At 40.3% G+C, this 26,137-nt stretch overlaps 1 protein-coding gene across 6 annotated transcripts in view; it reads left to right on the top strand.

Moving 5' to 3' along the window:
* Positions 1-26,137, top strand: part of pals2a (protein associated with LIN7 2, MAGUK p55 family member a) — a 157,650-nt gene that overhangs the window by 105,372 nt on the left and 26,141 nt on the right. For all 6 annotated transcript variants that reach the window (XM_043689710.2, XM_043689709.2, XM_043689708.2 and 3 more), the window contains 3 exons: positions 4,073-4,225; positions 15,790-15,942; positions 18,170-18,397. In XM_043689710.2, the coding sequence (XP_043545645.2) occupies positions 4,073-4,225; positions 15,790-15,942; positions 18,170-18,397 (534 nt within the window). The remainder of the gene's footprint in view (positions 1-4,072; positions 4,226-15,789; positions 15,943-18,169; positions 18,398-26,137) is intronic.

Genomic DNA, 26,137 nt, shown 5'->3' with positions numbered 1-26,137 from the left:
TGTTGGCCCAGATAATGCATTGAAGGTGTGAAGCTGTCTGTGCCCCGATGTTCAGACTGATTTTAATCTAAAAAAGGGATTTACAGAGCCTTATGTGCATTCATGTAGTTTTTGAGCAAAATAAAATGTAATTCTGCAAGTTCATCCCACAAACCTGTCTGCGTGCACGCATGCATGTGGCAGGGGAGTCTGAGTGTTTGAGAGTGTAAAGAGGTATAAGTCTGTGAGAGGGTGATTGAGGGTGTGGGAGTATATGTGTGAGCATATGGGAGAGAGCTTGACATGAGAGAGCGTCTGCCTGAGTGTATGGGTCTGTAGGAGTGTATGTGTGTCTGTGTCTGTCTGTCTGAAGCAGTGGGGTCACCTGTAGTGTGACATGAACCCAAGGTCCTACTTGAGGCCATCCTCATGGGTACCGAACTTGACTATCAGCCCCTGCTTGGCCATTTTGGGTTGTTGCCTGTCCTGAAGTCCACCTTGGAGGACGGTCAACCGAAGGTCCGAGGTAAAATGTCCTGGACCACTGAAGTGTTCTCTGACTGGGAGGGAACACTCCTGTTTGTTGTGCGGTGCCCATTCATCCGTAGCTGTAGCCTCTGTTCGGTCTCGCCAATGTACCATGCCTCAGGGCATCCTTGCCTGCAGCGTATGAGATAGACAACATTGGCTGAGTTGCATGAGTTCCTGCCACGTACATGGTGGGAGGTGTCTCCATGTGAAATGGTGCTATCTGTGTAAACACTCTGACATATCTTGCGGCGTCTACCGTAACAAGGTTGTCCTGAAAGTTGGGCAGTTTGCTCCGAACAATGATCTGTTTGAGGTTTGGTGGTTGTTTAAAGGCAAAAATTGGAGGTGTGGGGAAGGTTTTGGCGAGGTGCTCATCCTCATTGATAATGTGTTGCAGGCTGCAATGAACGTGGTGAAGTTTTCAGCTCCTGGGAAGTACTGGACAATGAAGGGTAGCCGGTCGGTTGCAGCTGATGTAGTCTCCTAAGGAGGTCGTCATGGTTTCTCGCTGTGGCACGTTGGAACTGACGGTCGATGAGTTGAGCATCGTACCCCATTCTTGTGAGGGCATCCTTGAGTACTTCCAGGTGCCGGTCATGTTTCTCCTGAACAGATCCTGTGCATGTCTGGGGCTTGTCTGCAGGGGCTGGCTGTTTTAATATGTTTCTGGTGGAAGCTGGAGAAGTGTAGCATTGTGAGGTTATCAGTGGGTTTGCGGTAGAGTGAAAGGTGTGGAGATGCCAGTCCTCAGCACCTCCACAGGAGACAGACTGACAGAGTACCTTTCATTGTCCAATACTTCCCAGGAACTGACAAACTACGCCATGTTCATCGCTGCTTGTAATGCGTCATCAATGAGGATAAGCACCTCGCCAAGATCTTCCCCACGCCTCCACCTCTCACCTTTAAACAACCACCGAACCTCAAACAGATCACTATTCGCAGCAAACTGCCCAGCTTTCAGGATGTCACCATACAACCTTGTCATGGTAGATGCTGCAAGACATGTCAGAGTGTTGACACTGATACCACCATTGCACATAGGCACACCTCCCACCATATATGTGGCAGGTACTCATGCGACTTGGCCAACATTGTCTATCTCATATGCTGCAGACAAGGATATCCTGAAGCGTTGTATATTGGCGAGACCGAGCAGTAGCTATGGCAATGGATGAATGGACACTGGGCAACAACCAACAATCGGAGAACACTTCAGTGGTCTGGGACGTTAGATCGCTGACCTTCAGATGACAGTCCTCCAAGGCGGACTTTGGGACAGGCAACAATGCAAAGTGGCCGAGCAGAGGCTGATCGCCAAGTTCTGTACCCATGGGAATGGCCTCAACCGGGACCTTGGGTTCATGTCACACTACAGGTGACCCCATTGCACCAACCTCTCAGACACACACACTCTCTCTCATCCGCTCAAACATACACTCCCACATTCACGCACACCCTCTCACACTCTTTACACACACACTCACACACACACACATACACACACACTTTCACAGACACTCAGACCCCCTTGTGCGCACACTTATATGCACACGCACACAAGTTTGTGGGGTGAATTTGTACTGCAGAATTACATTTTATTTTGCTCAAAAACTGCATGAATCTGTAAATCCCTTTTTTAGATTAGAATCCGTCTGAACAGACAGCCTCACACAAGGCACCTCACACCTTCAGTGCATTATCTGGGCCAACATGGCACCTCTTGTTAAAGTTCACTTGAGAATGTAACTTTAAGAAAGTTCTGGGATTTACATATGAAAGAACTGAAACCAACATGCTCATTCTAAAAGATGAGAGACTCAACAAACAATCCAGGTCTTTTTCAATATATAATTCCAGTTATATCGCACTGTAAACTTTTGATATAAATTCTGTGTCCTACGCCTTAAACTCCACAACCACCTGATGAAGGAGCAGCACTCCGAAAGCTAGTGCTTCCAGATAAACCTGTTGGACTATATAAGCTGGTGTTGTGATTTTTAACTTCGTGTTAAGCAATTAATCTATCTACTCTGTCATTCCCTTTTAACATGTAAGCTAAGCATAGCCTAATTAAACAGTTCCTTAACACTGAAAGATTTGAGTAATAATTAGTCCAGAGTGGCATTGTTGGCACTAAATAGATTCATTAACTTTTTGCAGAGGTATCTTGCATTATTTATATGGAAATGTCTGGTGCACACAGACATTTTACTGCATGACTGAATAGGACATTTTATTGTTCTGGTATTGTATCAAAAAGCCATAAGTGATACACATGCATATTTTTGCTTGTGGGTATAAAATAACAAAAATGAATGAATTTGGAAGGAGAAAAGACTTCAATTCAAAACATTTTGCTCGCATCTCATCATGATTTGAATTTCATTTGTTTAGAACTGATTGTGTCAAAATCACCTAATTCTACTAATAAAAGAGGACAGCAATAAAATCCATTGTGGGCACAGTAGCTCTGAGGGATTTTTTTTCCTCTCTAAATTAGTTTCCAAGATGAAAAATATTCTCCATCAAACATTGTCAAATTTGCTGTTTCATTCTGGACAGAATATTTATGAAATATTTCACCTGCTCTGTTAAGAATTTTTTAAAAACTCAAAAATATACTTCATGTAAAATATAATTTTTAATGAATGCATAGTCACTAAAACTGTTCAATTCTGTGCAATAAAATATGAAAAAAACACAAACAAACACTGGAGTTTGACTTTACCCAGCAAAACCCAATGTCTCCAGAACAGTTAGCAATGATCGTTGTCCTTTTGTTTGCCTGTACTGTGTATGCGATTATCTACAGTGTATAGATATGTTGACAATATTGTTATGAAGTTGAAGGCGTGTACTGTAACTTTGAGAGTGAATGGTGTTCTGAACTGAGAGCTGACAAGCACCTGTGACTACTAGCAGTCTCCAGGTGTACTGGAAAACTGAAAATGCAATATTTGGCTGTGAAATAGATACCAGAGTTGGTTGCTGTTTTGACAACAATTCAAATTTAGCCAATCAGTTTAAATTATGTCCCCAGGATACTAAAATCCAATTGAGTTTGTTTTTGCCAACATTGTCTCATTGAACCAATAAATTCAATCTGATGTTGGGGGTTTAAAAAAAGAGGCATTTTGAAAGTCAGACAGAGTAACTGCCATCGAGAGAGACTGCCATTCAAAAACACTCTATCAAAGGTATCTTTCTCATTTGAAACATCTTCGCAATAAAAGAAAGACGACAACTCAGGAAGATCTTCAGCTGAAAGAAGACAGACACCGGAGATGACAGCCACTGTATGGTTTTGAAATTAAGTTGATGTAATTTTAATATTTTTTTATTGGAATGGTATATTGTTATAGAGTTGGAGGCAGATAATAAGCAGTTAAGAGAAAGGGGGGCTTGGAGTTTTGAATAGTTGTTTAATGTTCACTTTAAGTTAAGGAATAAATTGATATTATTTTCTTTAAATGGTATTTTCAGGGTTCTCTGTTACTCATATTTTAACAATATAATGTTGTTAAAAAAATATAGGTGTTAATGTGTTTGTCTGTTGCAGGCTCATGAGAGACTTGAAGAAACCAAATTGGAAGCTGTGAGAGAAAATAATGTAGATCTTGTGAAGCAAATTCTTGAAGACATCAGCTGCATAGTCAATCACAACGAGACTGCGACAGAGCTGGCCAAAATCCTGAAGGAGCCACACTTTCAGGTATAAGCTGCTGTCGTAGTTTTTATTTCCTTTTGAGTTTGTGATATGAACAATATGGACTAATAGCAAAGTTTCTATTGACAAATGTTAATTGGAAACTGAAGGTTGCATGGAAAGATCAGTTTGTCCTTTAATTTAGTTTAGCTATTCTGAGCTTTCTGTTTCATAATTTATGTATTTTGATGGTAGAATTTTTCATAAAGTATAGAATGAAAACATTAGACAAAAATTCTCCAAGGTCCAAATGTATTTAGTTAAAATGTTCAATTACTTTAAATAAAAATTAGGCCAAGATTATGCTTATTTTTTGTTAGATTGTGGACATGTTCCAATTTTAGTTTTTATTTTCTATGCCTTTAATTCCTTCAGTTTGGATTATATTACGTGATTTTTTTAAACCAATATTTATATCTTCTTTGCCAAAATCTATTTTAAAAATTGTTGGCTTTCCTCTCTGTTACATTTGGTCATGTGGATAGCATCTTGTTAGGCTCTAACTAGTCAAGTCTTGTAGAATAAGCTGAAATGAAAGAAGACAGTAACTCACAGGGCTGGTTCTGCATTGGATTACTGAATTGTTAGCCCTCCCCTCCCATCTCCCATAAGGTGTCACTAACTATGAATACGTGGGAAAGAGAAGCATAAACTGTGATACTTCAGCCTAAAATATTTTTATACATATCTGGACAACCCAAATCTAGAAGAGAATTTTTTTTTTTCTATGTCTAAGGTAGCTAAGTCTTCTAATGATTAGCTCAAACTGAGTCTCTGGAAGGATTCTTAAATTGCTGTAGAAGTTCTTTGCTTTTTGCTTCATTTTTTCAGATGCCGAGGGCCATAATTTTAGAGTAATACCTTGCATCCTGCTGCAAGGCTTGGTGAATATAAACCTTTGCCCACATTCACAAAATGAATCTAAAAGGAATTTACTACTACAACACATTGCACAAATTTGAAGTCTTTGCAAATTATTTTGAGCTTATCATTATTAATCCCGTGACGTAAAGTGACTTGACTCTTTCCTATGAACAATCAATTGAGTTAACTCTTTTTCAACAGTAGTAATACAGCAACAACATAAACAGGAATTCACCAAAAATGCCCCTCTAAATAACATTGTTATTTTCTACAGAGTATATATTTTTGACTAATGTTGCAAAATATCTGAAATTTTAACCAAAACAGAAATCGCTAGAAAAGCTCAGCATCTGGGGAGAGAGATCAGAGTTAACGTTTTGGGTTCAGTGACCTTTCATCACTTGACCCCAAAAAAATCTGATTTCTCTCCACAGATACTGCCAGATCTGCTAAGCTTTTCTAACTATTTCTGTTTTTGTTTCTGATTTACAGCACCTGCCATTCTTTCACATTTTATCTGAAATATTAAATTGTGATGACATCTTAAATGTAGTAAACGTCACACTTAAGTTTTGTTTTAAATCATTCACAAGTATGCACTTGGTCAGCAACCTTACTGAGAGTTCAATAATCACACTTGTCATTTTCCAAATAGATATGATATGAATCTAGTTTGAGTGCTCCTGATCCACAGAGGAGTGAGCAACTCCATGTTGATTAATCCATTTGTAGGGTTTAGAGACCAGTGTTTGAAACACAGAAGTTATTTGTTTTACGGTTAAATTATAACTTTCTATTACCTGAGATGTATAAACAAGGTGCTCCCTCTAAATCTCAAAACTGTTTTGTTTATCAGTGTAAAGCTTCTATTGATGAGACAGCTGTCTAAAAGATTTTAGCTGAGTAATCTTTATAATCCTCTTGTCACCATTACTGTGCCATGAAACATAAAGCTGTTTTATTTGAAGCTGTAAACTAGGTTTTATTTTCATCAAACATTTCCTATTTGAGTGTCTGAACAGAGCTAATGACTTTCTGTAAGAGAATCCATGACTAAGATTGTATATATTATCTTTCAAACTGTTTTGAAAGTGGGAGCTGATCGTGGTGTTCTTGCTGTACTTTTTGTCAAATGTCTTGTTTTTGACATACGGCCATAAGAGTTTAAATTTGCATTTGAATTGTTGATGTGTTATGTCTGGTATGCATTTCTTGAATTCTATGAAGTGAATTACAGTAATGTTGAGTGTGTACTGTTCGTTTTGAACAATTCTCTAATGGCTATAATCCTTGAGGTTTTTCCAATCAAAATTGGATTAAGTAGCTAATGGAGATGATTTAATTTTCACTGGAGCAGATCTGAGCTCTGTATTTTTAATGACTGCATTTGGAGAGGGATGTCGTGCTCTTTGTTTGATTTCCATTTAGCAGTAAAGATTACAAGAGGATGGTATTAGAAATATGGTTATATCTGGTATGGATAATCTTTTACACCCCAATGTTGGAAATGTTAAACTGGATTGAGTTTCAGCTTTTATTTTAAAATAAATAGTTCCTTATGTTCTAATTTTCACCAGAATTAATTTAAGAACTGTGTGCATTTTGTCTCTCACTGAGCTGTAATTGTCATCTAATGAAGAATTTCAAATGTGATCCAGATTTGACAAAATATTGGAAAGTTTGAGATTGTTGGCTTTTTGTTTTGAATTAAGACTTCACTCTTAATTCCCAGTGGGTGAAGTACAAAGAAAATGGCTTCCTGTTTCTTGTTCCTCACTGGCTCCGACAGCATCACCTCCAGGCCATTTTGGCCAAACAAGTAAATTTGAATTGACGTGGATTATAAGCTTCAAAATTGTTTGTCAATATTCTTTTCTTTATGCTTTAACTTTTGTCTCATGCATTTCTTTATTATTTTAAGCAAGAACAAGCAACAAAGTAGCAAATTGTTCCATTAAAAATTCTCTCATGATCTGAGACCACGTTGGTTCATGTTTGAACATTAGAGGGAAAATGCTCAATTTATTTTGCAAGCATTAAAGTTACTGGATGGAAAAGTCAAGACCTCTTCAAGAACGGTGCTCGGAGGTTGGCGGTTGTTGGTGTTGAGTACTGAGGTTGTTGCCGCGATGCCATCATCGTGGGGGATACTGGTGTAGAGTGCTGAAATGTCCATTGTGACGAGGAATGTTCTTGGTTTGACTGTACTCAGTACCAACAACTGCCAATCTCTGAGCACTGTCCTACAACTCATCCACTTTATCCTCAACCACAAGTTTCAGCTCTGACAACCATTTCTTCATCCAGACACACGGAACAGCCATGGGGACCAAATTTGCACCCCAATATGCCAACATTTTCATGCACAGGTTTGATCTAGACGTTTTCTCTACGCAGGACCTCCAACCAGTATACACCAGGTATATTGACACCGTTTTCTTTCTCTGGACCCATGGCGAGGAGTCACTGAAACAACTATACAGTGATATCAAACTCACCATGGACTACTCTCTTCAATCTGTCTCATTCTTGGACACATGAATCTCCAAGGATGGGCACCTCAGCACCTCACTCTACCACAAACCCACGGATAACCTCACGATGCTACACTTCTCCAGCTTCCAGCCGAAACATATTAAGACAGCCATCCCCTACGGACAAGCCCTATGCATGCATAGGATCTATTCAGATGAGGAGGAATGTGACTGGCAGTACTAAGGATGCCTTCATAAGAACAGGGTATGATGCTCAACTCATTGACCACCGGTTCCAACCTCCCACAGTGAGAAACCATTATGACCTCCTCAGGAGACAGACACGAGCTGCTATCGACAGGATGCCCTTTATTGTCCAGTACTTCCCAGGAGGTGAAAATTATGCCATGTTCTTCGTAGCCTGCAACACATTATCAACGAGGATAAGCACCTCGCCAAGTCCTTCCCCACACCTCCACATCTTGCCTTTAAACAACCATCAAACCTCAAACAGATCATTGTTCGCAGCAAACTGCCCAGTTCTCAGGGCAACACCATACAACCTTGTTATGGTAGATGCTGCAAGACGTGTCAGAGTGTCAATACAGATAGCACCATTACAGGTGGGGACACCTCCCACCATATACATGGCAGGTGCTCATGCAACTCAGCCAACTTCGTCAATTGTTGGAGGCAAGGCAATCATATGCTGCAGGCAAGGATACCCTGAGGCATGGTACATTGGCGAGACCGAACAGAGGCTACAGCAACGGATGAATGGGCACCGCACAACAATCGACAGACAGGAGTGTTCCCTCTCAGTCAGAGAACACTTCAGTGGTCTGGGACATTTGACCTCTGACCTTCAGGTGACCGTCCTCCAAGGCAGACTTGGGACAGGCAACAGTGCAAAGTGGCCGAGCAGAGGCTGATAGATTCAACTGGGACCTTGGGTTCATGTCAAACTACAGATGACCATTTTGCACTATATGCACAGACAGACACATTCTCTCCTACACACATGCACGCACTCTTTCTTGCACATGCATGCACGCACACATACACTCTCTCCTACACACACACACACACTCGTCTGCTCTCTGCCTCTCTCTGTCTGTATCTGTGTCTCTCGTCTCTTTTTCTCTCTCTCTCTCTATCTCTATCTCTCTCTCTCTCTCTCTCTCTATCTCTATATCTCTCTCTCTCTCTCTCTCTCTCTCTCTTCCCCCCCCGCCCCACACACACACACCCTCTTTCTTCTAGACACACACACGCACCCTTTCACAGATACATACCACTTTACACTTTCTCACTCACACACACACACACACACTCTCTCACTCACAGACACTCATAACTCCTCCCCCCACCCAATACATACACATACAAGTTTTGGGATGAAATTGTACTTGCAGAATTACTTTTTATTTTGCTCAAAAACTGCATGAATCCACATAAGATTCTGTAAATTTGTTTTTTTAAAGATTAGAATCAGTCTGACCATTGTGGCACAGAAAGTCTCACACAGGGCAGCTCACACATTTTAAATGCATTATCCGGGCTGACATAACACAGATTGTTAAAGTTCACTTGAGAATGTAACTTTTTTTCAAAAAGTTCTGCAATTTTCATATGAAAGAACTGAAACCAACATCGTCATTCTAAAAGATTAGAGTCATAGAGATGTACAGCATGGAAACAGACCTTTCAGTCCATCCCGTCCATGCCGACCAGATATCCCAACCCGATCTAGTCCCACCTGTCAGCACCCGGCCCATATCCCTCCAAACCCTTCCTATTCATATACTTATCCAAATGCTTGTTAAATGTTGCAATTGTACCAGCCTCCATCACTTCCTCTGGCAACTCATTCCATACATGTACCACCCTCTGTGTGAAAACATTGCCCCATAGGCTTCTTATATATCTTTCCCCTCCCTGCCTAAATCTATGTTCTCTAGTTCTGGACTCCCCCCACCCCAGGGAAAAGACATTGTCGATTTATCCTATCCATGCCCCTCATAATTTTGTAAACCTCTATAAGGTCACCCCTCAGCCTCCGACGCTCCAGGGAAAACAGCCCCAGCCTGTTCAGCCTCTCTCTGTAGCTCAAATCCTCCTATCCTGGCAACATCCTTGTAAATCTTTTCTGAACCCTTCCAAGTTTCGCAACATCTTTCTGATAGGAAGGAGACCAGAATTGCACACAATATTCCAACAGTGGCCTAACCAATGTCCTGTAGAGCTGCAACATTACCTCCCAACTCCTGTACTTAATAGTGTGACCAATAAAGGAAAGCATACCAAATGCCGCCTTCACTATCCTATCTACCTGCGGCTCCAATTTCAAGGAGCTATGAACCTGCACTCCAAGGTCTCTTTGTTTAGCAACCTCCCTAGGACCTTACCATTAAGTGTATAAGTCCTGCTAAGATTTGATTTTCCAAAATGCAGCACCTCGTATTTATCTGAATTAAACTCCATCTGCCACTTCTCAGCCCATTGGCCCATCTGGTCAAGATCCTGTTGTAATATGAGGTAACCCTCTTCGTTGTCCACTACACCTCCAATTTTGGTGTCATCTGCAAACTTACTAACTGTACCTCTTATGCTCCCATCCAAATCATTTATGTAAATGACAAAAAGTAGTGGACCCAGCACCGATCGTTGTGGCACTCCACTGGTCACAGGCCTCCAGTCTGAAAAACAACCCTCCACCACCACCTTCTGTCTTCTACCTTTGAGCCAGTTCTGTATCCAAATGGCTAGTTCTCCCTGTATTCCATAAGATCTAACCTTGCTAATCAGTCTCCAATGGGGAACCTTGTCGAAAGCCTTACTGAAGTCCATATGGATCACATCTTCCGCTCTGCCCTCATCAATCCTCTTGTTACTTCCTCAAAATACTCAATCAAGTTTGTGAGACATGATTTCCCACGCACAAAGCCATGTTGATTATGCCAAATACGTCCTTGTTTTCCAAATACATGTATATCTTGTCCCTCAGGTTTCCCTCCAACAGCTTGCCCACCACCGACATCCGGCTCACTGGTCTATAGTTCCCTGGCTTGTCCTTACGACCTTTCTTAAACAGTGGCACCACATTTGCCAACCTCCAGTCTTCCGGCACCTCACCTGTGACTATTGGTGATACAAATATCTCAGCAAGAGGCCCAGTAATCACTTGCCTAGCTTCCCACAGAGTTCTCGGGTACACCTGATCAAGTCCTGGGGATTTATCCACCTTTTCCCGTTTCAAAACATTCAGCACTTCCTCCTCTGTAATTTGGACATTTTGCAAAATGTCACCATCTATTTCCCTACAGTCTATATCTTCCATTTCCTTTTCCACAGTAAATACTGATGCAAAATACTCATTTAGTATCTCCCCCATTTTCTGTGGCTCCACACAAAGGCTGCCTTGCTGATCTTTGAGGGGCCCTATTCTCTCCCTAGTTACCGTTCTGTCCTTAATGTATTTGTAAAAACTCTTTTGGATTCTCCTTAATTCCATTTCCCAAAGTTATCTCATGTCTCCTTTTTGCCCTCCTGATTTCCCTCTAGACATTTAACAAACAATCCAGGTCATTTTCAATATATAATTTCAGTTGCATCACACTGTAAACGTTTGCTCTAAATTCTGTGCCTTAAGATCTTATACTCCACAACCACCTGATGAAGGAGAGGCGCTCTGAAAGCTAGTGCTTCCAGATAAACCTATTGGACTGTAACCTGCTGTTGGATATTTTACTTTGTTCCTTCCAACCCAAATGCTGGCACCTCCAAATCATGGTTTTTGCTGCAAGGATAATTGCCTTAACTTCCCCTTATGGTGGCAGGTACCACATTCTTGCTACTAACTAAGGCAAATGTAAATTGAACTATTTTAGGTTACCAAAATGACTCTGAATCTAATTAGATATTTTAGAAGTTAAATTTATTTCTTTACTGGTCAAGACAATTTTGTAGCTAAACATTCCCCTTACTTACAGTAAAATCACGTGATCAATTTGCAGTCATTCAGTTGATCAAATTGTTGCTTTTGTCACTTTGTTCCTTTTATCTATAAGGGTTGGCACTGTTCATTTTTGTGTTACAGGTTTTGTACCTTCAGTGAAATATACTCGAATTTTGCTTTGAAATGGATGTCATGCTCATCATCTACGAGTGCACAACGTCCATCTGCTTTGAAACACTGCTCACTTTTTCCTCTTGTAGTAGTCTTTGTGCTCCCCTCCCCGCAACATTTGGAATCCTTTTTGGTGTCTTGCCAGAATAGGTGCCTGCATGTCTTAACCCTATAATTGTAAGACAGACTTCAGGAATTTGCTTATCAGCCGTTTCATCCTCCGATAAACAGATCGTGCTGATCGCCAGGTTGGTTGGCTTCCTGTCCCCACAAAATACATAAACTGTGCTGATCATAGATTGCTATCACGTCTGTTGTCAGGTCTCTTCTCAAGGTCTGCTGGATCCCTTTAGTCAAGTAGCACACCCATACCTTGGCCAATTGGATTTGACTATGCTGCATCTCTACACTGTCCAAGTAGGAAAGTTTATCTTGAATTCCCTATTGGATTAATTAATAGCAATCTTACATTAACCCCAGCTCTGATTTTTCTCAAGTGGAAACATCCTCACTACATCTACACCTTCATAATAATAAAGACCTCTATTATACTTGATCTCTTTTCTCGAGGAAGTGGGTTGCAGTCAGCTCAGTTTTTCCTGATGTGTATAATTTCTTAGCTCTGGTATCATGCCAGTAAACATTTTTGGTATGGTCTGCAGTATTTCTATAGCTTGTCCAAGTCTCCAAAGTATGTAGGACCACAGTCAGCATTTTAATTTCTTCATTTTTGGGATGTGGGTGTCACCGACTGGCCAGCCTTTATTGCCCATCCCTATTTGCCCTTCAGAAGGTAGTGAGCTACATTCTTGAACTGCTGCAGTCCACTTGCTGTGGATGGACCTACAATGCCCTTAGGGAGGTAACTCCAGGATCAGTGACAGCGAAGGAACAGCGATATATTTTCAAGTCAGGATGGTGAGTGACTTGGAGGGGAACTTGAAAGTACTGGTGTACCCATATCTGCTGTCCTTGACCTTTCTAGATAGAAGTGGTCATGGATTTGGAGGGCATTTCATCTTGGCCTCAGGTTTGAGATTTTGGTCCTCAAAACTCTTCCTTAGTTGGCCAAAGGCTGTGTTGACACATTTAGAGGCGTTGATGAATTTTGTCATTCATGTCTGTCTTTGTTGAGAATAATTCCTCCAAGATTTGGAAAATGGCCCAAATTTTCCAAGATACCACTGTTGATCTTAATTGATGGGAAACTGTTTGGAAGAGGAACATAGTTTAGTGGGAAATGCCCATCTTTACAAAAATTATTTGTGTTCTGAAGCTCTGAGACTGATATTGGAGTGGACTTTTTTTTTCTGGCTTGAAAGCTACATAGGGCTGAACAGTTTTTCAAATTGTTCCGCAGATGATCTCCATCCCTGTGGAGAATGCTGGAGATGATGTATTGCAGCAAATAAAATGGAAGAGAGATTTGGTGCAGTGACACAGTCTTGTTTTCCTCTAGTCTTCGCTGAGACGGAGCCTATGGTGGTTCCATTAATGAGGATCCTGTTTTGCAGGGTAGAGAATAGTAATAGATTTGAGGGCAGCCAAATCTTAGGAGAATGTTTTATATCTTTCGACAATGATAAACTACATGTCCCTCACCAGCTATGATTGAATTGCCTTTCCTGCCACCTGATTTGGGGGATCTTCTAAAAGCATGGTGCTTCTCTAGCGCTTTGACATGTCTGCCATAGTTGTCCATGTCTCTATCCTGAAACCAGACTCCCAAAGTGAATTAGAACTTTGTGGCTGTGGCTCGTGACCAACTGAAATGGAGCCTGTGCCAATCTCGAGACTTCATTGTGAAAGGGCAGAGACAAGGTCAAGTTGTCGGAGGGAACACAAACCTTCAAACAACCCATTTACTCAACTCTTCAAGCATCGTCTACCTTTTTCCACGTGGTAGAGTTTGCAGATCACACTTTGGACAGATAAAGTATGTCGAGCTGTTGAACCGGATGGAAACGAATCATCTTCAATCCTAAAAACCTGCCTTCATAGCAATCCTTTATATAAAATGAAAACAAGAATTGTGCATATTTCTCCTACGGGTGGTCTCATCAGTGTTAAGTAGGTATCTTTGTTTCTCACTTCTATCCCTCTAGCAGTGCATAGTATACCTTTTCTTAATTAAACCTGTGTTGCAGCTTTTAATAATCCAGATCTCACCACCATTTTATTTGGACCTTATTTTCCCGGAAATATGTGAACCCATATACCAAGCAAAGTTTGCCACCTCACCTCACACTTCACATATTGAACTTCATTTGTCTATTACATGCCTTATTATTAAGTTCTCTTGTGTTTTGTTACAGTCCTTCTATTATTAACTATACCCACTGGAAGTGTTCAAGTTAAGGCCTGACTCTTCCATTCAGTGGCAATATAGGGTGTGTTTCCACTGCATGGAAAGATTCCCCCAGCCTGATATGACTCCACATTTCTCCTGGATCTTCTGATCCCAGCTGTCAAATATTCTGTGCAGCATCTCTCAGGGAGTATCCTCATAGTGGAGGAGTGTCCGGAGATGACAGGGGGCACTTCCTTTTTATGGCATTAGTCAGTTTGGTCAGGGTATTTGCTGTTGAGAGCTTTTGGCAAGCTGGAGTGTTGGGATCGTGGTAACTGAGGGAGGGAGATTCGAGAGTGTGATAGAGGTCAGTTGTGAAATTACTCAAGTGTTAGATTTTATAATTTGTCTAACATTTCCACTGGAACGATATGAGTAAGTACCATGGATCAATCCCAAGTTTCTGATCCTGTGATCGTCTTCAGCTCTGTCCTACAGGGTCCTTGAGAGCAGAGTAATTGCCTGTTGGAAGTTTCACCTTTCTGGTCAATTTCCATATAGATCTTCACAACAGGGCTTCTACAGATCTTCAGTCTGCTAATCCTGAGTTCCTGCTTTTAACCCCTACACTCTGTTTTGTGTTTCGTTCTGTTCTAATCTTTATTAGCCATTTTGGTATTTATTTTGCTGATTGTTCCCTGACTCCAAACGTTCTGGATTGAGTCATGAGCCTACTATCCAGCATCTTTACTGAATGTTATTTGGCAATCCAAACAGCTTATCCCATAAAGTATTTGTGGGTGTTTAAGACTTTATTTAATGGAAGGTATTGCCTTAACGCCCACTATTCCCATTCATGACCTTTAATCTTAATAGGTTTGCTCCATGTTGACTGTATAACCAAAAACATGGCAATTTTGCAAGTCATTCACAGTACCATAGTGGAGCTTTATGAAGGCTGAGGTGGAGGGTGGTGGTGGGAAGGAAAAAGGGGTAGGTACAGAGAGAGACTCAAGTGTTCTGAGGATTTGGATTGTTATCCCACAAAGAGTGCCCTTGGAATCTATCAGCTCGGGAAAGTTGATTTACTTCAGGCTTTAATGGAGCGATAGTGACCAATCTTTCTGGCAGTATGCCTATTTTATTATGTAAATTGTGATCCTAGGACTTTTGTGTCTGAATATTGTGGCCATCACTTTGTTGCAGCTGTGGCCAACAGGCCAGTTATTCTATTGTTTGAATGTCCAAAAGTCAGAATCGACATCGTGCATTTGATAGGCTCAGTATTGAATTGGAGATTGCTGATGAACAAAAGGATGTCCTAGTTACATTTGTGTTGCCACCTTTCCTCCTAGACCTTTTGTTCCCAGTCTTTCTTAATCACAACCATCTTTAACCATCAAACTAATGTCACTGATGTCAATGTACTGAACTATGAACTGGAATTGCAACTTAAATGGAGAAAAATCTGGAAAACCAGTTTTGCTTTACAAAGTGATGCTATTTGATAAGTTGATAAAGGTTAGCTTGGAACAGCTTGTGGTGTGGCTACATGCCATAATGTTGAAAATAAGTGTGGTTTGAGAGAGAACTACTAAGAATATTGCGGATTAGATGCTGATATGAAATGAATCCAGTATTTGAGTTGTCAATGTTACGAGCATGTTGAATTAATTAATAAGGTGGGATTATCCACTGAGATTTATGGTGTGGTCAACATTAAACATTTCTGGTGAAATGTATGGATGTTATTGAGTATCTTGGATTCTGCACTACTGTTCAGGAAATAATTCTTTATTCATAATGTTTACAGTCACTTTTGGAAGCCCATGATTTGGTTGCATCGAAGTGTTATGAAACACCACCCTCAAGTCCCAGTCTGCTGAATGAAACTGTGAGCAACCAGACAGCATCTGGAGATGCTGTTCGCATGATTGGAATTCAAAAGAAGGCCACAGAGCCTTTGGTAAGTACTTAGCTTTTATTTTGAGAGTTCATTGATTAATTTTGGGTATTTGCTTATAACCAAGTTGGATTTTAATATTTTGGTGTTGTAAAATTTCTGCAGTTTCAGTCACATTATTGCACCAATCCTAGAACTGCTGCCTAGGCAGTGCCCTGTTCCTGCATGTTTGTGGATCTGAATGGGGCAGCATTGGGAATAGGTTTGAGATGTAATCTGAACCAGAGAGTAGGTGAACTAGAGATCCTGTAATGTTGCAGGTATTTAAGCTCCTGGTTTAAAAGAAGGAAAACCTTTAAAGGTGAAGATGTTTTCTTCTTTTTAGTTTTCATTTTCCTAACAACATTTTATTCATTCCTCCTGATGGGTTGCTGGATTTGAGCTGTATAGATGCCAATTATTTTGAGTATCTCATGTCAATATGCATTTTTTTTGGGTGAACTGAACTATAAGACTTACATAGCTGTTCAAGTCTGGCCTTGTGTGTGGTAATCATCCAGTTATCTGTGTACTTTATCAAGGCATGTTAGATGATCAGGAATGCTAATTGATTTTATTCTCTCTAACACATACATAAGCCAATTGTAGTGTTCCCTGACTGCTTGTTTGAATTGAGAGCAACTAACTCGACAAACGGAAACATACCTGGAATCACTGTTATGCATGTGATTCTCAATATTGATATAATTACTTCATACATCAGCATAATGGAGGTGTTAAATTTGTAGGAAAGTATTCCACCATTTTAAACTTTTGGACCAATATATACTCTCCATTTTGTTTTCTACAAGTGGATTTACTATGATGCCTTCAGGCTAGAATTGCTTTTAATATATTGGCTTCATAATGTTGTTAAGACTATTTGTGAACTGTTTGTGGAAGGGGGAAAGAATCCTTTTTTTTCTGGCTGTTTCATAATTATTTTTAAAATATTGATGGGAGAGAATTTATTTTCAGAATTGTAGATGGCAAAACTACTGAAGTTTTGTGAACTGAGGAAGGTGGTCTTCAAGAGGATGGAAATTGGAGTGGGTGTTCGCATGACAAATTACATTTATTGCAGAGAAGGCATAGAAGACAAAAGCAAGGGAATTGTGATTAACCTTTTATAAACTCCTGGTTTAAAAATGTTACAACTATTTTTGTATATTAAACGTAAGGATATAAAAGCATTAGAGAGGTTGCAGGAAAGATATGTAAAAATGGTTTCAGGGCTGAGTGACTTAAGTTGTATTGGTAAATTGGAGAAGCTGGGGTCATTTTCCCTTCAAGAAGAGAAGCTGGAGAAGAGATTTGATATAGAAATGTTAGATCATGAGGGATGCAGTTATGCTGGATAGGGAGAAATGTTTTCCATAGACAGAAGATGGAGAAGGCAGAGGTAGACGCCTTGATGAGGGCTGAAAGTTTACTGGGATAGGCAGGAATGTGGAGTAATTTGATCAGCCATTGCCTTTATTGACTGACAGGGCAGGCTCAGGCAGATTTTACTTACTTTGGCTCCAAATTCGTATGTTCATGCATACCTGAGATTGGTGAACAAACAGTTTTTAAACACTAGGTGTTTCGGATAGGAATGCAGTTGTCTTTTGAGTTTGTTGAAGCAGATTCAGTTGCGATTTTCTAAGGGAATTGTTTAACTGCTTGAAGAGAGAAATTTGCAGGGCTATCTGGAAAGGGTGGGGACATTTAAATTGCTTTTGCACAGAGCAAGCACAGAAAGAACGAGCTGAAAATGCTCCTTTTCTATAAATTTTCTACAATGCTATTCCATGAAGTTGTAATCCCAAATGTAATGAAAGAAAAATATTAAGATATTCACCGTGCGGAATAGTGAATGTGGTATTTAGTCTTTCTCAGGTGGTTATTAAATGTCTAGAGGTCCTTCTAATTTCCAAAGTGCAATGAGTTGCTTTTCCTTCAGATGTGTTCTAATTGAAGACCAAACATTATATTTGTGAAGGCAATTCTTTTAATATACAATCTGCCACCATTCCCTTGTACTACGAATGTATTTTGTTGCGAAATCACTTTCGTAATTGTACAGAGAGAAAAGAGAGGGACAAAAGCATTTTTGCTATTCCTGTCATTTGACAGCTTGAATTTGCAGCATTTTGGATAAACTGGAAATGCTTACTGTTTCCTTAAACAGTTACATTATTTCTGGCTTTGGGGGAAGCAAAAACCTTGCAATAAACATCAAATATCTTTTTTTTCTCTCTCTCTGTAGGGTCTTACCTTTAGGGTAGAGAACAATGAACTGGTAATTGCAAGGATTCTCCACGGTGGTATGATTGACCGGCAAGGTCTTCTCCATGTAGGTGACATCATTAAAGAAGTAAATGGCAGAGAAGTTGGGTCTGATCCAAAAGCACTGCAGGATGTATTGAAGGACTGCAGCGGTGGCATCACATTCAAGATCTTGCCCAGCTACAAAGAAACTCCTATGCCTCTCCAGGTAAGAGAGAATGCAAAGGTGCTGATTAGGAAAGATTTAACACAATTGAATCTAAATTCTAGTGATGCAAACAAACTTGTATAATTGCTGTTTAATAAATTAAACCATTGAAAATATACATCTTTGGAAATAAAAAGTATTTTCCTGTTGAGCATTTATTTGATTCTAGAATCTGTTGCATTTTGGGTATCCTATTGCTATTGAGTGTTCACTATTTGAACAGCTATGTAAAAATGTTCCATTATACTGAAATTCATTAAATAATCGGCCACCACTAAAGTGAATGTTTAAATTATCTGATGGATTACTTAACTGAAGAGATGAAATTACTTTGATCCAGTCAGGAAATGAATTGGAAGGTGTTGGTTTTTTTGGACGGCAAGTTTATACACGTGGAATAGTTGGTGCACTGACTGACTTGGGTTTGGGTAGTTTTGAAGTTGAAGCAATTTTAATGTGATTCTAAACTTTAGGATGCAAGCCCAAACTGACTCTCGAGCAAAGGAACATTTCCCACCTTGGGAGATCCTTGCTTTGCTTACTGGTGCCAAGGCAGGTAATGCCACCAGATGCATACACCATGTTCATGGGATGGTGCTATTAGGATTTATCTTGTCATTTGGTCTACAGATTTCAGTGAGGATGTTCTGTTAGTTGGTGCTGCATTAAAAATGTTTTATAGAACATTTAAACCAGGACTACCAAAATAGTATAGGGATAAGACCTCATGTTACAAACAAGAATACGGTGCCTTTTAAGAGCTGTTCCTATAATTCTAAAATGTGAAAGCTAATGTACTATATGTACTTAATAGATGGGGGAAGTTAGATTTGCAGCCACTGATCTGGATTAGTCCTGAACAGGATAGTCTCCATTAGTTTTAATAGTTGGACTTGACTTTAGACTGTTAAATCTAACAAAATAAAAATGAGTCCAATCTTTATTTGCAATGCTGGTCGAGAAACAACTACGTGAGAAGGTTGTCTGGCCATTTTTGCTTGGATTGTTATATTGTCCCCACACCTGAGAGCCTCTGCCAACATTCTCTGTATACTTGGGCTTACTTCATATGTGGTATGATTAAACAGAATAGCCACTAAGCCGTAGAACTACACCTACAATTATTTCTAGCCTGACCATCTAGCCTTTGAAGCTATCTCCCCCAGTAACTGAAGTAAGTAGGTGGAATGAGTAGAAACAGAAAAAAAGAGAGCCCGGAAATTACTTGCGTGGTGTTGGATGGGAATTTGTGGAGAGGGCGACATATTATTGTGGGAAGAGAGAAGGAGAAGCTGTAGTCCATGAAAAACAAAGTGGATTGAGAATTGGGTGTAGTGTTTAGTCATAACTTGCCTGACTCAGTAATTTAATCAAATGCTGTTCACTTACTGGTGTGACATGAATCCAGCTCTCTGTTCCACAAGATGAGGCATACTTGGTTTAGATTATAAATTGACACACTTTCCATTAGTGTGCTGTAATTTAAATGAATCAGCACGAGTTATTTTGTTGCAATGCTTACCTCTTAATTTTTTTTCAACATTCTCTGTCAGTATGAATGTATATTTTTCTCTTCATTTTAATCTTTTCAGAATGTACTTTGTGGAATCAGATGGTACCCATCAGCAGCACGTGATGTGATTCTGCGTATTGAAATAACTTTTTAAATCAAAATTTCAAATGTGATTGTCAATTAAACCTGTGCTTCACATTTCTCACGTCAATGTATCATTGTGGCACTGATCAAATTACTTAATTGTGTTTCTGAAATGTTCGCTGAATCACAGCCACTGATTAGATTGATATATGATATGAAATTCAGAGGTCGTGGTTAATTTGGAAAATGCTCTAACCTAGCTAGAGTAGGATCATAAAATGTTTAGAAGGACATGCTCATGCCTCTTCAAGAGCAATGAAGGCAAAATATTGCAGATCCTGGAAATCTGGAATAAACACAGATAATGCTGGAAAAACTCACTAGGTCTAGCAGGATCTGTGGAGAAAGGAAAAGAAAAAGTGAACTTTTTGTTTAGTATGACACAGCTGAGTTTCTCCAGTGTTCTGTGTTTAGTTCTGAGAGCAACTCAGCTGGTCCTACTGACCTGCCTTTACCCTGTACTTTCCTCTCTGAAGTTGTTCATCCAATCAGCTCAGACTATAGTGGCTTTACCTTTACTGTCAGGCAGTGTGTTCCATATCCTAGCAACTAACTGCTTAGAAGAGGTTTCTTGTCATGTCGTTGTTAGTCTTTTTTGCCATTCACCTTTATATTGATATCCTTTGGTTCTTGATCCTTTGGCAATAGGAACCGTTTCTCTCTGATTATTCCATTTAACCTCTTAATATCTGAACACTTTGATATCAAATCTCCTGTTGACATCATTTTTTGTAAGGAGAATAAAACAGCAATTTCTCCAATCTACTAGAGAACTGAACTCTCTCTTCCTTGCGGTTGTTCACAGAGAATCTTTCTTCCATCCTCCCTAAGGCTTTTCCATTCTTCATGAATTGTGGGATGCAAGATTGTACACACTGCCAGTGAGACTGAATAAGTGTTTAACAGTTCAACATAATTTTTGTATTCTGTGTCTTTATTTATAAAGTCTAGGATCCTGAGTGCTGCCTTAGCCACATCCTCGACCTGCCTTGCTACTTTGGGATTTGCGTAGATCTATCCTCAGGTGCCTTTTCATTTTGCTGCACCCACTTTGGATCCACACCTTTAATTCCAGAAGGTCTTGCCTCATTCTACCGACACAAATGTGTCATTTTATGAATCTCTTTAAAAAAAATTTAACCTGCCATCTGTCTATCCATTCCATCAAGTTTACCATTATCCACATCAGTTCACAATACTTTCAAATTTTGTACCATCTATAAGTTATGAAATTGTCCTGCTCACCAACTCTACATTATTGATACAAATTAGGAAAAGCATGGGTCTCAGTACTGACCACTGAAGTGCCATGCTCTGTACCTTCCTATGGGTGCAGGAAAGAACTGTTCAGTCATCTTTACATTCATGCTGCTACTGACCCTTTTTTATTTGATCGATTTGTCATAATAGTCGAATCCGCCAAATGGTACCTTACGGAATGCCTTTGAAAATCCATGTACACCACATTGACTATTATTCTCATAAATCCTCACTGAGCTTGCTATAAAACTCAATTTAGTTAAATATGATTTGCCTTTAACAAATCAAAACTGCCTATCCGTAATTAATCCACTTTTGTTTAAGTTACTGTTCACTTTGTCCCGGATTATTATTGGTAAATCCTCGCCTACCACTGAAGTTAAACTGTCGGCTTGTAGATGTTAGGGTTATCTTTATAATCTTTGTTGAACAAGGGTGTCACCAGTTCTCTGATACCATCCCTGTACATAGAATGGATTGGAGTATTGTGGGCAGTGCCTCTGCAGTTTTGTTCCTTTCTCATCTCTCCATATCCTGGATATATATAAGGCTATTGTTCAGGTGACATGGGCTTGAATCCCACAGTGGCCCACAATGAAATTTTAATTCAGTAATAATATTAAATTTAAAAAAAACCTAACCTAATGGTAACCATATACTTAGCATTGATTGGAACAAAAAGCCATCCAATTCACTAATGTCTTTCAGGGAATGAAATCTGTCATACTTATCTGGTCTGGCCTACATATATCTCCAGACTTGCAGCAATGTAGTAATTATTAACAGACCTCTGAAATGGTCCCAGTAAGGCACTCAGTCCAAGTACAGTTAGGGATGGGCAATAAATACTGAATGTGCCAGCAACATCCATATCCCATGAATGAATAAAGGAATTCTTAATCAGTCCTAGTGACTTATTAACTTTAAATGCAGTCAGCCTTTAAAAATTCCTTTTATCTATCCAGTATATTGAATGTTTCCACTTTCACTATGACTGTTGCTGCATGATCTTTTGTAAAATTGGATTTGAATGCTCATTTAATACCTGGGACTGCCCTCTATGCCCCTGTGTAAATATGCTGTTTTGGTCCCTATTTGACTCCATACCATTTTACCATTGCTTTACTATACAGATGCCTATAGAATATTTCTAGATTCCTTTTGATATTGTTTGCTAGTGTCTTTTAATATTGCCCTCTCATTTCCATTTTCTTTGCGACTTTGAACTTTCTATAATCAGCCTGGCTATCAATTGTATTATCTGCTGACCTCTATTGTATACACCCTCTGTTATATCTCGGTCTGGTTATTCCACCAGCACTGAGTTCCATTTGCACAATCTTTCCCCAATGTGAGAATGTACCTTGACCGTATAAAATGTCCTCACTGCAAGTTGTACTTAATTAAAACCAACTTAAATGAAGCAGTGATTCTCATCGGTGAAGTAGGGCTTTCCTTGGAGAAAAACTTAAAGCATTTTATTTCAACTGACAGAGTGTAGGCATAGTGTACTTTAAATGGCTTAAATCCTACGTTTGGTAAGTGAAATCATTGTTAAAGTAAATTCTTTTTTGCTGTTGTATTTTGAAATTAACTTTGTACAAGAGGGTGCATGGCAGAAGTTCTTCACACATTGGATCATAGGCCTCTGCTCATCCAGGACTTATGCTCCTCATGCTCCAACTCATTTGTTCATAGCGAGCAAACCTACATCCAGAACTGAGCTGGAAGGTTCCTTTCCAGACGTTTCGTCACCCTGATATCGGCAGTAATGCAGAGACTCGAACAACCAGCTCTGCCAATCATTCAACCCAAACTTTGGGTCCGCTACGTGGATGACACCTTTGTCATCACTAAACAAAACAAATTAGAGGAAACGTTCAAGACCATCAATAGTACCCTTTCTGGCATAAAATTCACTAAAGAGGAGGAAAACAACAAACTGCCATTCCTAGATGTCACAGAGCGACCAGCCAATGGGGAACTTCAAACCAGTGTCTACAGGCAAACAATACATACGGACCAGACATTGAACTACAGAAGCAATTTAGAATGACGAGAACGAGGGTAGGTCCGATCAAGGACAGTAGTGGGAGACTGTGTATTGAGTTGGAAGAGATAGGAGAGGTCTTGAATGAGTACTTTTCTTCAGTATTTACAAATGAGCGGGACCGTATTGTTGAAGAGGAGAGTATGAAACGGACTAGTAAACTAGAGGAGAGACTTGTTAGGAAGGAAGATGTGTTGGACATTTTGAAAAACTTGAGGATAGACAAGTCCCCCGGGACTGACAGGATATATCCTAGGATTACGTGGGAAGCAAGAGAGGAAATTGCAGAGCCATTGGCAATGATCTTTTCGTCTTCACTGTCAACGGGGGTGGTACCAGGGGACTGGAGAGTGGCGAATGTTATGCCCCTGTTCAAAAAAGGGAATAGGGATAACTCCAGGAATTACAGACCAGTTAGCCTTACTTCGGTGGTAGGCAAAGTAATGGAAAGGGTACTGAGGGATAGGATTTATGAGTATCTGGAAAGACACTGCTTGATTAGGAACAGCCAGCACGGATTTGTGAGGGGTAGGTCTTGTCTTACAAGTCTTATTGAATTCTTTGAGGAGGTGACCAAGCATGTGGATGAGGGTAGAGCAGTGGATGTAGTGTTCATGGATTTTAGTAAGACATTTGATAAGGTTCCCCATGGTAGGCTTATGCGGAAAGTCAGGAGGCATGGGATAGTGGGAAATTTGGCCAGTTGGATAGAGAACTGGCTAACCGGACGAAGTCAGAGAGTGGTGGTAGATGGTAAATATTCAGCCTGGAGCCCAATTACAAGTGGAGTTCTGCAGGGATCAGTTCTGGGTCCTCTGCTGTTTGTAATTTTTATTAATGACTTGGAAGAGGAAGTCAAAGGGTGGGTCAGTAAATTTGCAGACGATACAAAGATTGGTGGAGTTGTGGATAGTGAGGAGGGCTGTTGTCGGCTGCAAAGGGACTTAGATATGATGCAGAGCTGGGCTGAGGAGTGGCAGATGGAGTTCAACCCTGTCAAGTGTGAAGTTGTCCATTTTGGAAAGACAAATAAGAATGCGGAATACAGGGTTAACGGTAGGGTTCTTAGTAAGGTGGAGGAGCAGAGGGATCTTGGGGTCTATGTTCATAGCTCTTTGAAAGTTGCCACTCAAATGGATAGAGCTTGTAAGAAGGCCTATAGTGTATTAGTAATATAGTGTATTAGTGTTCATTAGCAGAAGGATTGAATTCAAGAATCGTGAGGTGATGTTGCAGCTGTACAGGACCTTGGTTAGGCCGCATTTGGAGTACTGTGTGCAGTTCTGGTCGCCTCACTTTAGTAAAGATGTGAAAGCTTTGGAGAGGGTGCAGAGGAGATTTACCAGGATGTTGCCTGGAATGGAGAATAGGTCGTACGAGGATAGATTGAGAGTGCTAGGCCTTTTCTCATTGGAACAGCGAAGGATATGGGGTGACTTGATAGAGGTTTATAAGATGATCAGGGGAATAGATAGAGTAGACAGTCAGAGACTTTTCCCCCGGGTACAACAAGGGGACATAAATTTAAGGTGAAGGGTGGAAGGTATAGGGGGGATGTTAGGGGTAGGTTCTTTACCCAGAGACTGGTGGGTGCATGGAATGCGCTGTCTGTGGGAGTGGCAGAGTCAGAATCATTGGTGACCATTAAGCGGCAATTGGATAGGTACATGGATAGGTGCTTAAGCTAGGACAAATGTTCGGCACAACATCGTGGGCTGAAGGGCCTGTTCTGTGCTGTATTGTTCTATGTTCTAACACTCACAAACAAAGCTGCATCAGGACATTATTCCAACGAGCCATCACACACTGCAGCACAGAGGAAGGTCACCTATACAGTGTATTCAAAAAGAACAGGTACCAATGAACACAGTCCGCAGATTTCTCAGCAACAAGCCCAAATAAGCAGACAAAACGCATCCAGAAACCCTAACCACTCTCCCCTACATCAAAGACATCTTGGAAATGACTGCCGGACTACTCAGCCCCCTTGGTTTTGTGATAGCCCACAAACCCACCAACACACTAAAACAGCAGCTAATGAACTTGAAAGACCCCATACAGACAACAAGCAAAACTAATGTCATTTACAAAATACTGTGCAAGGACTGTAACAAACACTACATTGGATAAACAGGCAGAAAACTAGCCACCAGGATATGTGAGCCACAAAACAACTAGCCACAAAACTACATGACCCTCTCTCACTAGTATCCTCACATACACATGAGGAAGGACACCACTTCGACTGGAACAAGCCAAACAGAGTCACGCACGAGAATTCCTAGAAGCATGGCATTCCAATCGGAATGCCAATTAACAAACACACGGAGTTAGATCCCATCTACCACCCCCTGAGAAAAGGAACATGAAATGACATCACCAACCCAAAGAAACCCAAACATAAAATGCAGCTCTTATCAGCAGAGCTTCGCCCGAGGCCCACTGAAAATGTTAACTAGTAGGGTGATGAAACGTCTGGAAATGAACCTTTTCAGCTCAGCAAGCAAACTTACATCCAGAACCTCAACCTGCATTATCCCCATAAATTTTAATTCCCCTACCATGCAAAAACTCATCCAACTGTGTCTTGAATATGTTTAATGAAGCTGCTTCTATTACTTTCTTGGGCAGAGATTTCCATAGATTCACTACTGGCTGGGAAAAACAGTTAATCCCCCTAATCTTGAGGCCATATCCCTTAGTCCTAGTCTCACCCACCAGTGGAAACAAATTGCTTGTCTTTATCGTATCTAACCCTTTCATAATTTTATGT

This window comes from Chiloscyllium plagiosum, unplaced genomic scaffold (genome assembly GCF_037043375.1).
Source record: "Chiloscyllium plagiosum isolate Xiang-an unplaced genomic scaffold, Cpla_swu_hap1 HiC_scaffold_5, whole genome shotgun sequence".
NCBI lineage: Eukaryota > Metazoa > Chordata > Chondrichthyes > Orectolobiformes > Hemiscylliidae > Chiloscyllium > Chiloscyllium plagiosum.
The sequence above is the reverse complement of the archived record's forward strand: the minus strand, read 5'-3'. Positions and strand labels throughout refer to the sequence as shown.